At 39.8% G+C, this 12,500-nt stretch overlaps 1 protein-coding gene across 1 annotated transcript in view; it reads left to right on the forward strand.

Moving 5' to 3' along the window:
• Positions 1-4,124: 4,124 nt before the first annotated feature.
• The window catches only part of LOC119595315 (frizzled-9-like), a 13,219-nt gene continuing 4,843 nt past the window's right edge, over positions 4,125-12,500 (forward strand). Inside the window, exons 1-2 of the mRNA XM_037944471.1 lie at positions 4,125-4,453; positions 6,075-6,332. Coding sequence (XP_037800399.1) covers positions 4,201-4,453; positions 6,075-6,332 — 511 coding nt within the window. The 5' untranslated portion in view covers positions 4,125-4,200. The remainder of the gene's footprint in view (positions 4,454-6,074; positions 6,333-12,500) is intronic.

Raw genomic sequence — 12,500 nt, forward strand, 5'->3', positions numbered from 1 at the left:
CGACCTCTAATTTAATTCTTTCTTTTTCGAATTACTCTTAATATTATTGCGTGTGTGTGAGGAGTCTGCGTTTAATTTCCTATGTCTCTGTTAGTCTATTTCTGTTGATGGATTTATTATTGCTAATAGATTTTAGTCTTTATTACTGCCAATAGATTTTAGAAACAACGAATCTTAAAGTAAATATATATATTTTTTTTTCTGTCTTCTATTGTCGTTATGCAATATAACCGTAGTATAACACTTAGCCCGTTACACTGTATAATGTACGTGTAATCTCTGTTATGTTATGAATGGAATGGGTTATGCGATGCCTGCAATACAAAGGAGGGAAAGGAGGGAGGAAGGGAAGGAGAAAGGGAGGAGGGAGGAAGGGAAGGAAGGAGGGAGGAAGGGATGGAGGAGAAAAGGGAAGGAGGAAGGGAAGGAGGGAAAGAAAGGAGGGAGGGAAAGAAGGAAGTAGGAAGGGAAGGGGGAGAAAAGGGAAGGAGGGATGGAGGAAGGGAACGAAGGAAAGAGGAAGCAAGAAAAACGATAACAGGATAAACATAATGAACACTAAAAAACGAAAAAAAAACGGGAAAAAAACTAAAATAAAAACAGAAATGATCAAAATCTTCAGAGAGGCGTTGAAATGTCCCTCAAAAAGACAGAAATGCTCCCTTGAGATTCAGTGAAAGCAACAAAGGGACAGCCTGAAAAGGGGAAGGGCCAAGGGGAAAGTATTGGGGTAATAAAGAGGGTAGGAGAGGGTAAGGGGAGGGGGGAGGGGGGAAGGGGAAGGGAAAGGTAGGGGGGAAAGGGAGAGGGTAGGAAGGGGTAAGGGTAGGGGAAGGGTAGGGTAAGGGGAAGGGAAGGGGAAGGGGAAGGGGAAGGGAAAGGTAGGGGGAAGGGAGAGGGAGGAGGGAGGGGAGGATATGAAGTAGATGTAAGGGGAGGAAGTAGGGGGGGAAGGGAAGGGTAAGGGAGAAGGAAGGATAAGGAAGGCAGAGGTAAGGCGTAGTTACTAAGGGAGGGGGAGGGGAGTGGGGGATGGGAGGGTAGAGGGTAGGGGTAGGAGAGGGGGGAGGAGGGAGGGAAGGTGTGAGGCCTGAGTGGCAAGTCATGTAACTCCTCAGCTTAACTCCCCTCCCCCTCCCCCTCCCTCCTCCCCCTCCCCCCCTCCTCTTCCTATTCTTAAGTTCGCCTTGTGGAATCCTCTTCTTAATAGACCTATCTTTCTCGTTCTCCTTTTCTCCTTCCTTTCTTCCTTTCTTCCCCTTCTTCTCCCTTTTTATCTCTCTCCTTTTTCTCTTCTCTTTCTCTTCCCTTCTCTCTCTCTCCTCTTTCTCTTCCCTTCTCTCTCTCTCTCCTCTTTCTCTTCTCTTTTCCTTTTTCCTTTCCTTCTCTTTGCCTCCCTGTTCTTCTTCGTCTTTCTTCGTCTCCTTCTAACTTCCTCTCCTTTCTTCCTCTCTCTTTTTTCTTCTCACTTCTTCCTCTTCCTCCCTTCACCTTCTTTCTCTCCCTTTCCCTCTCCTTCTCCCTCCTTCTCTTTCCCCGCTCCTTCTCACCCCTCTCCCTCATCTCCACCTTACTCCCTTCTCCCATTCTCTCCCTCTCTCCTTCTCCTTTCCCTCCTCCCCTCTCCCCCTCCCCTCCTTCCCCTTCTCCCCTCTCCCCTCTCCTCTCTCCCTCTCCCCTCCTCCTCCCTCCCCTCCCTTCCTTTGTTGGCCAATCTCCCCTCTCCTCTCGCCCGCAATTCCCTCTCAGCCATCGCGTTCCTCAGCCACAAGCACAGCCTCTTACACACATATGCATTCTCGCGCTGACGGCACGTGCTTGTATATTATGCTTGTATGTATGTATATATATATATAATATATATATATAATATATATATATATATATTATATATCATATATATATATATATATATATATTATATAAATATATATATATATAATATATTATATATATACATATTTTGTATATATATATATATATATATATAATATATATATAATATTTTATTATATATATATATATATATATTGTGATTTGTATTGTGTTGTGATTATGTGTGTATTGGTGTGTGCATACATGTGTGTTATTATGTTATATGTTATGTTATATATATATATATATGATTATATATATATATAGATATATATTATATATAATCAGATATATGATTGGCTGACTATCCAGCTTCCCATGCGCCCATCGATCCACCGATCCATCCATCCATCCGCCCACCCACTCATCCACTCGCCCACCCACACTCCAATTCTCCCTCCGCCCACTATTCCCTCTCGTTTGTTCCACCTCCACCTTTCTTCCCCTTCCCCTCCTCCCTCCTCCCACTCCACCTACCACTCCCTTTCCACCCACTCTTCCACCCAGTCTTTCTCTCCCTCCACCCTCACCTCCTCCTCCACCCACCTTCCACCTAATCCACCCCTCCACTCTCCCCTACCCTTTCCCCCTCCCCCTCCCCTTCTCCTTCCTACACCCTCCACCCTCCCCTTCTTCCTCCCCCCTCCTCCCCCCTCCATCCTCCTCCCTCTACCCTCCACTCTCCACCCTCCCCCCACCCTCCCTCCACCCCTCCACCCCTCCACCCACCAAATAATATCGAGTGAGACGGGCCGCGTCAGCGAAAGAAAAAAAAATGGAGAGAGAGAAAAAAAATATATCTCGAAGGGTAAACTTACACATAATTTTATCCCTATCAGCCAGTCAGCTTTTGGGAGCAGAGTCAATATAGCGGGATATTTTCTTAGATCCGAGAGAGTCCGCGCGTTTCGGAATCCATGAGACTTCGGGAACCCTCGAAGCCTCGAAGCCTCGAAGCCTCGAAGTCTCGAAGCCTCTCGAAGCCTCTCGAAGTCTCTCGAAGCAATCATTGGAAGCCTTCAGATGCGGGAGCAAGACCTTTGGTTCGTTGGGGGGGGGAGGGGGATGTCGGGAGGGGGAGGGGGGGATGGGGGGTGCCTGCAGTTGAATGCTGGTTGGCGATGCAGTGCTGATCGGAGAGCTTCGGGTGGGGGGAGGGAGGGGGGGGAAGAAAAAGAGGGAGGGAGGGAAGGAAGGAGGGGGAGAAAGAGAGGAAGGGAGAAGGAACTGGAGAAAGAGAGAAAGGGAGAGAGGGAAAGAGGGAATTGGAGAAAGAGAGAAAGGGGGAGAGGGAAAGAGGGGAGAAGGAGAGAAAGAGAGAAAGGGAGAGAGGGGAGAATAAGAGAAAGGCAGAGAGGGGAAGAGAGATAAGAGAGGAGGAGGTAAAGATAGGAGCAGGGAAGGGAGTAAGAAAGAGGGAGAAAAGGAGAGAGGGGAAGAATGAGAGAGAGAGGGATAGAAGGGAAGATGCAGAGTGAGAAAGGGAGAAAAACACAAACAAAAAAGGGGGGGAAAAAGGTTACTTTTTAATTTTTTATTCGAAAAAACTGGTAACTCATTGCCTGTGGGAATAATTAGCCCTTCCCCCCCCCCCTCCCCTTCCCGTTTTTTTATTCCTTTGAAATTTTCACCTTTTTTCCCCCTTCCCCCCCCGAAAAAAATTTTTTTTTTTTTATTTTCCCCCCCCCACCTTCCCCTCTGTCCCGTCCCTTTTTTCCCTCCTTTTTTTTTTTCCCTTTTTTTTTTCCCTCCTTTTTCCCTTTTCCCCCCCCTTTTCACCCTCTCTCTCTTTTTCTCTTTCTTTCTCTTTTTTTCCTTCCCTCCCTCCCTTCCCTTCTTTTCTCTCTCTCTCTCCCTCTCTCTTTCTTTCTTTTCTTTTTTCCTTTTTTCTTCTTTCTTCCTCTCTTCTTCTCTCTTTCTCTCTCTCTCCTCTCTCTCTCTCTCTCTCTCTCTCTCTCTCTCTTTTAGACGTGGTATCTCCCCACCTCACATTCACTTATTCTAACCACACTTCTAACCCTGCTAACACGCATCTAACACCTTTACCCCACCCCCCTCCTCCCGGCAATCTCACCCTCTATCTCCCCACCCCCCCAGCAATCTCCGTCATCTTCCCTCCCCATCCCCCCCACACAGCAATCTCACCCTCAGTCCCCCCCCCCCCCTTTCATCCCCCCCCCCCAATCCCCAAGCATCAATCTCACCCTCAATCTTCCCCCCACCCCCTCATCCCCCCCCCAAAAAAAAAAACAGCAATCTCACCCCAATCTCTCTCTCTCCCCTTCCGTCCCTCCGCCCGCAGAACGCCAGAGGGCCCTGGACGTGATGCCGCCGCACCTAGAGAGCGTTTTCCCGAAGAACGAGGATTCCCACGCCACGGGGGGAGCGAGGATCGAGGTCACGCCCTCCAGGAACCAGCTGACCACCTCGACGACCATTGCCACCACCACTCTGCCACCACGGCGTTGTCAGGGCCTGGATATTAGCATCTGTTCCATTCTGCACCACAACGTGACATCCTACCCGAATCTCCTTGGCCACGTGGACAGTGGGGCTGTTGAGAAGGATATTATAGCCACGGGTGGGGGATTCTGTGGGGAGCTTTTCTGCTTCCTGTGGGGTCGTCTTTTTTCTCGTTCCTGGTCGTAGTCTTAGTCTTGTTTTTTTTTTCTTCTTCTTCTTCTTCTTCCTTTTTTTCGTGTTTTTTTTTATTATCACTTCAACTTCATCTTCACCTTCACCTTCCTTTTTTTTTTCCCTTTTTTTTCTTTTCTTCTTCTTCTTCTTTTTCTTCTTCTTCTTCTTCTTCTTTCTTCTTTTTCTTCTTTTCTTCTTCCCTTTTTTCTTCTTCTTCTTTTTTTCTTTTTTCTTTTTCTTTTCTTCTTCTTTTCTTCTTCTCATCTTCCCCTTTTTTTTTTTTTTTTCCTTTGTTATTTTTCTTATTCTCCTTTTTCTTCTCTTCGTTCTTTTCTCTTACTCTCCTGCTTATCTTATCTTTGGTGTCTGTTGTATTTCTTATCACAATCCGTCTATTTCTTTCACTTCTTTACTCTCCTTTGGTTCGTCGAGTTGTTGTTTTTCCCTTCTTCTTCTTTTCTTCTTCTTCTTCTTCTTCTTCTTCTTTCTGTTATTAATCTTTCCAATATTATCCACCGTTTTCCCACTTCATTCATTCGTCCGATTTCTTTTTGCCTAGTTTTTCCTCGAAAAATATTCGTTCTTTATTGAAATATATTAATAAGAATGAAATAAAAAACACAATGTAATATATGCAAGCTGACACGTTGCATATCCTTTTGAACAAAAATGCTCATTTTTCTTTTTCAAAATTTTTTTTCATTCTTCTCTCTTCATATCTGTTTTTTTTTTAAATCTATATTTTATTTGTTTATTTTCAATGTGTTGTTGTTGTTGTTGTTGTTGTTGTTGTTGTTGTTGTTGTTGTTGTTGTTGTTTCTTGAATATTATTGCATTTAGTCTTTTTACAGATATTTGATTTAATTTTTTTTCCTATCTTTATTATTATCTTTTTTTTATCTTGGAAATTACCTTTGGGATTAATATTTACTAGTTGAACTAAACGTAAGTAGAGAGATCAAGTCATTTTGGATTAAAAGACAATAGAAAAGAAAAGAAAAGGAAAGCAAAAAAAAAAAAGAAAAGAAAAAAAAAAAAAAAAAAAAAAAAAAAAAAATATATAATTATAATATATATTTTAAAATTTATATATATTATATATAAATTTTAAATATTTTAAAACAAACTCGAAAAAACCCTTTCCCTTTCCCCCTAGAAAATTATTATTCACGAAAAAATATCTAGAAAATATAACAAACTCAAAAAAATACCACCTCATCTCCGAAAGAAAATTATAATTACTCACTAAAAAAAAAATAATAAAAAATAATAATAATAAAATAATAGTTAAAATAAAGTAATAGAAATAATAAAAATAAAAAGAAAAAATAATAAAAATAATAAATAATAAAAATAAAATAATAATGAAAATAATCACCCAAAAAAATTCTGAAACAAACAAAAGAAAAAAAAACAAAAAAAAAACAAAAAAAAAAACCCTCTCTTCCTAAAAAAAAAAAAAAAAAAAAAAAAAAATTTTCCCCCTCCCCCCCCCCCCAAAAAAAAAAATCTCTCACTTTCCCCCCAAACAAACAAACAAGCAAAACTCCCCCCCTCCCCCTTCAGAGAGGTCATCGACGCCGAGTGCCACCCCCTCGCCCACGAGTTCCTGTGCGAGCTCCTCCAGCCGGACTGCCGACGGGCCCAGGTCATGTCCCCGAGCGGCGTGTTCGAGGACCAGCTCCTGAAGCCCTGCCGCGACTTCTGCGAGGACGTCCTGAGCACCTGCGGCCGTCGCCTGCCCCCCCACCTGCGGCTGGCCATCGACTGCGCCAGTTTCCCGTCGCTGGTCAACGGCGATGAGTGCACCGCCAAGCCAGGTGAGAGGTCGCCCAACGGAGCGCTGCTTCGACGCCCTTTTGCTGTTGGTTTTCGGGGCTCGAGGCCTGTCTCTCGTGAATACGTGTATGCACGTCTATGGTGTGGGTGTGGGTGTGTGTTTGTGGGTGTGGGTGTGTGTGGGTGGGTGTTTGTGTGTGTGTGTGTGGGTGTTTGTGTGTGTGTGTGTGTGGGTGGGTGTTTGTATGTGGGTGTGTGTGTGTGACTATATATACTGCTCATTAATTTATCCAATGTGCACGTCTTCGTGTTTGCACCTACATACGTGCATTTCTCCGCTGCAAAAGCGAAAATGACAACAGGTGACAATGTTGCAGAGGTGACAGTGCCAACACTCATAATCCTACCACCTTCTCAGTCACCACAAGTACCAGAAACAACCACAACAACCATCTACCCAATAGATTTAGAATATACTATTACTCACTGCATTATTTCAGTTTCCTTTATTCTTTATACAGATAGATAGACATAGATAGATAGATAGATAATAGATAATAATGATAGATAGATAGATGGTGATAATAGATAGATGACATGATGATAAAGATAGAAATAGATAATAGAAATAGATAAATGATAGTTTTGATAAAAATAGATAGATAGATAGATAGATAACAGATAGATAGTAGATCATACAAATACTAGTAGATAATAGTAGGCATAGATAGATAGATAGATAATAGATGATAGATAGATAGATAGTGATGACAGGGAGTAGATGATAGATAGATAATATGATTTTGTTATGTATTTTTTTTTTTTCTTTTTTTTTTGCGTGTGTTTGCCTTTTTTTTTTTTTTAAAAACTTATGTTCCTTTTTTTTTTTGGGGCCCCAGCCAAATCATCTGGAATTAATCCCCCAAAAGTAATTAAACTCGCCTGTTTTGCATAATACAAGGAGTGTTAATGATTAATAATTCAGGTCCAGAATATTACGCAATTTTCTTCTTTTTTTTTTTTTTTTTTTTTTACTTTTCTTTCTTTTAATGATATATTTTTATTTGGATTTTTATTTTCTCACTTCCGTTTAATTACTATTTTGATAATGAAGACAGATTTTTATAAATTTTCTTAATATAAGTTATTATTTCAAGTTTCATGAGGGCTTAATTGAATTTTTTTAATACTAAAAACAAAATAAACTGATGATATGATGTAATGTAATAAAATATAATATAAATAATAAAAATAAAATAATAATAATAATAATAATTAAAATATTAAAAGTAATGATAAAATAATAATAATAATAATAATAATAATAAAAATAATTAATAATGATAAAAAGATAAGATAATAAAAATAATAATAATAATAATAATAATAATAATAATGATAATAATGATAATGATGATCATAGTTGCATCTTCATCTTCGTTATCATTATCAATATTACTGATATTATTATTATTAATATTTATATTATTATTATTATTATTATTATTTTATTTTATTATTAAATTTTTTTATTATTTTTTATTATTTTATTATTATTTTATTATTATTTATTATTATTATTTTAGGTTTTCCGTGCTAAAAAAAAAAGATATTTAACAAGTTGATATTAAATGTTTAAATGTTGAGTCTGAATACATCTGCAACAATGACAGAGACTTCATGTTTAAAGAAAAAAGGGTTTGGGAATCAATGCCCGGGGAAAAAAAAAAAAAAAAAAAAAAAAAAAAAAAAAAAAAAAAAATATATTATAAAAATATATATAAATATATTTATATATATATATGGTGTGTGTGTGTGTGTGGGGTGTGTGTGTGTGTGTGTGTGTGTGGGTGTGTGTGTGTGTTGTGTGGTTTTTGGTGTGTTTGTGTGTGTATAATATTTTATTATATATATATATATTATATTTATATATAATATAATATATAATTTTATTTAAAATATTTGTATATATAAGTAAATAGAAATGCAGGACATAACAACAGATAGATTGATGAAATAAGAAATAAAAAGATAAATTGGATAGAAATAGTAATAAATAGATATGAATAGAAATGAATAAAATAAGATTAATTTAGAATGTGATAACAAAGAAAGAAAAAAAAAAGAAAAAAAAGAAAAAAAAAGAAAAAAAAAAATATGTGTTTGTGTGTGTGTGTTGTGTGTTTAAATATATTATATTAATATTATATATAATATATATATATATTTAAAACAATATATTATATTTTTATAATATATTATATATATATATATATTATACTTCATATCATATATTTGCATTAATACTCGGTAGAAGGGGGAAGGGGGGGGGGGGGTTATCTGCCCATTACAGCTCATAAGCGAGTGTTTTTGGCACCAAGTGGGGGGGGGAGGAGGGGCCCCAGAGTAAAGTAGATGAAGGGGTAGAGTTTGGGAGTTCGGGAAATTTTAGAACAAAAGGAGAAGGAAGAGAGGAGAGAGAGAGAGGGGTTAGAGGGGGGAGGGGGGGGGAGGGAGGGAGGGGGGGGGGGGGAGAGGGGGGAGAAGGGGGGGGGGGGGGGGGGGAGGGTGTGAGGGGGGTTAGAGGGGGTTAAGGGAGGGTGAGAGGGAGGGGGGGAGGAGGGGGAGGGAGAAGAAGAGAGGAGAAGCAGAGAGAGAGAGAGAGAGAGAGGGGAGAGGGGGGAAGAGAAGGGGGAAGAGGAAAAGGAAAGGAAGAAGGAGATAGACAGATAGAAAGTCTGACAGAGAGAGAGAACAAGCAAAGAAGAACAGGAAAGAGAGAGAGAACACAGAAAAAAGAATAAAAAGAAGAAGAAGAAGAAGGAGAAACAGGGACAACCCCCTCCCTCCCTCCTCCTCCTCCTCCTCCTCCTCCATCCTCCTCCTCCTCCTTCCTCCCCCCCTCCTCCTCCTCCATCCTCCTCCTCCTCCTTCCTCCCCCCTCCCCTCCCCCCGCATCGCCTGCGCACGGAGGGACGCTGTCCTGCCTTCGCTTTTCCCATTTCTCGGTCCATCTCCCTCGTCGCCTCGCCACAAATCCCCCTCCATCCCCCACCCCTGTCCCCCTCCATCCCCCTCCCCTCTCCCCCTCCATCCCCCTCCCCTCTCCTCCCCACCCCCCTCCTTCGCTACCTCTCTTGCTCTCTCGCCCGCTCGCCGTCCGCCCGGCTTTGCCCCCCCCCCCTCCGTGTTTGTATGTGAATACAGCGCAAAACCCCACCCCCCACACACACACACAACCCACAAACACCCCTATATATATATTACATATATTGTATATATAAATATACGTGTGGTGTTTATGTTTATATATATATATATATATATATATATTATTATATAATTTATATTATAAGGTAATATATACTGTTCTTGTAGCAACTTCGAAAACAACAAACTAAAAAAAAAAATCAATTTTTTTTTATTTTCTCGTTTTTCTTTTTTCTATATAAAATATATTTTATATATTATATATAATTATATTATATAAATATATATATATATTTTTTTTTTTTTTTTTTTTTTTTTTTTTTTTTTTTTTTTTTTTTTTACTATTTTTTTTTTTTTATCTTTACAATTCTGTATAACATAATTTGGGGGACTGACTGGCAGGAGGAAAGTAGTGTGTGTGTGTGAGTTACGTCTCTGTTGATTGGTGTGTGTTTTTTTTTTTTATTAAAATTACGTAATTACCAGAACATAATTAGTCAACGAGATCAAACCCAAGTTCTTTTTATCTTCTTTCTCTTTCTCTCTCCTCCTCTCCTTCATTCATTCATTCTTTCGTCCTTTCCCTCCTTCCTACCTTCTTTCTTTCCTTCTTTCTTTTCTACCTCTCTACCTCTCTCTCTCCCCCTCTCTCTCTCCTCTTCCTCTCCTCTTCCCTTCCTCTTCTCTCTCTCTCTCTTCTCTCCTATCTCTCTCTCTCTCTCTCTCTCTCTCTCTCTCTCTCTCTCTCTCTCTCTCTCTCTCTCTCTCTCTCCCTCCCTCTAAGCAATGAACCGACGTCGTGTTCCTGCGTCATACAATAACAATGGGCGTTGAGTATGCTCATCCACGGGCCAAATGGAAGTACATTTGCCATTACACATTTTTCCCTCTCTTACTCTCTTTTTTTCATCTTCCATGGCTTTTCTCCCTTTTTTCTGGTCTCTTTCTCTCTCTTGTCTTATTTCTTTTTGACCCATCTCTCTCCCATGACTTAGAAAGAGTCCTTGATAATGGACTTAATGAACGAAAAACATAGAGGGTGCTGGGTTAAGGAAGTTGCTTATGTTGGGTTGCATTGTCCTGCTGCCTCTCGTCTGTCCCTCGGCGAAATGGGCGGGTTATTTTTGCTTTTGTTTATTCTCTCTGTCTCTCTCTCATTGTCTCATTGTCTCATTCTCTCTGTCTCTTTCGGTATTTTATTTATTCTGGCTCTCTCTGTCTCTTTCAGCGTTTTAATAATCAAAATGGTTTGATTTTTTTTAGCTGATTCTGTCTCGTTCTCTTTCTAGTAATTATAGTTATTGTTGATATTATCATTACATCATTATTATTGTTATGTTTATTATTATTATTATTATTATTATTATTATTATTATTATTATTATTATTATTGATAATGATACTAAGAGTATTATTAATAATAATGATAATAATAAAAACAATAATAATAATAATGATGATAATAATAATAATAATAAAAACAATGATAATAATAATAATAATAATAATAATAATGATAATAATAATAATAATAATAATAACAATCTCTCTCCTATTCTCAGTTTTTTATTTTCTATTTCTCTTCCTATTGTCATACCCTTGTTTCTTATTTTCCAATCCTTTCTCCTATTTCCAATTTCATCTCTATGTTCCGTCTTATCCTTCGTATCTTGATTTCTCTTTCCCTTCCCCTCTTTCGTTACACCTATTTTTCCTCTTTTTTTCCCCTCTTCCTCTCCTTCTCCAATGCTCAGCCAAGGCATCAGGTTTATGATTAATAATTACTCCCCCCCCTCCCCCCCCGAGACCAGTAATTACTCCAAGTCTCGCTCTCTCTCTCTCTCTCTCTCTCTCTCTCTCTCTCTCTCTCTCTCTCTCTCTCTCTCTCTCTCTCTCTCTCTCTCTCTCTCTCTCTCTCTCTCTCTCTCTCTTTCTCTCTCTCTCTCTCTCTCTCTATTATTATTATTATTATTATTCATCTTCCACGTCCTCCTCCTCTTCTTCCTCGTCTTTTTCTTTTTTCTTCTCCTTCTTCCTCTCCCCACTTTCTCCTTCCCCCTTCCCCCCTCTTCCCCTTCTCCCTCCCCCTTCCCCCTCCCCCTTCCCCCTCCCCCTTCCCCCCCCTCCCCCTCTTCTCCCTTCTCCCTTCACACAGCCTGCAATTATGCCGGGCCAACCACTTATCGCCTGGTTACCCATTAATCATCTGTTAACTTAATATTACGCTCAGATGTGCTCCCCTCCCCCCCCTCCCCTCCACCTCCCCCCTCCACCTCCCCCCCTCCCCTCCCCTCCACCTCCCCCTCTGCCCTCTCTCTGTCTTTCTCTCTCTCTTTCTCTTCTCTCTCTTTCCTCCTCTGTCTTTCTTTCTCTCTTTCTTTCCTCCTCTCTCTTTCCTTTCTTTCTCTTTCCTCCTTTCTCTTTTCATCTCATTTTTTCTCGTTTTTTTTCCCTTTCTCCTCTCTCTTTTTTTTTTTTTTTCCTCTCTCTGTGTTTTCTCTTTTTCTCTCTGTCTTTTCTTATCTCTTTCTTTTTTCTGTCTCTTTTTTCTTCTTCTGTTTTCTCCTCTCTCTCTCTTTTATATGTCTCTTTATTTCTTTTTTTTCTCCTCTCTCTCTATTTTTCTGCCTCTTTTTTCTTCTATTTTCTCCTCTCTCTCTTTTCTTTCTACTTCCCTTTCTCCTCTCACTTTCCTCGAATGTTCTCTTACCTTTTTCCTCTCCCCTCCTCCTCTCTCCTCTCTCTTTTCTCCTCTCCTTTTCTCCATCTTTCCTCATTCCTCACTCCTCCTCTGTTTTCCCCTCTCTTCTCTCCCTTTTCATCTCTATTTTTCCGTTTTTTTTTTTGTCTTTTCCCCTCCTCCCCTCTTTCTATTTTCCCTTTTCATCTCTTTCCTCTCCATATCTCTTTTCTCTTTCACCTTCTCTCTCCGTTCCATCGTTTTTTTCACGTTCTCATACTCTCCTTCTCCTCCTTTCCGTCCCCGCATTTTTTATTCC

Source organism: Penaeus monodon, chromosome 35 (assembly GCF_015228065.2).
Source record: "Penaeus monodon isolate SGIC_2016 chromosome 35, NSTDA_Pmon_1, whole genome shotgun sequence".
Taxonomy (NCBI): domain Eukaryota; kingdom Metazoa; phylum Arthropoda; class Malacostraca; order Decapoda; family Penaeidae; genus Penaeus; species Penaeus monodon.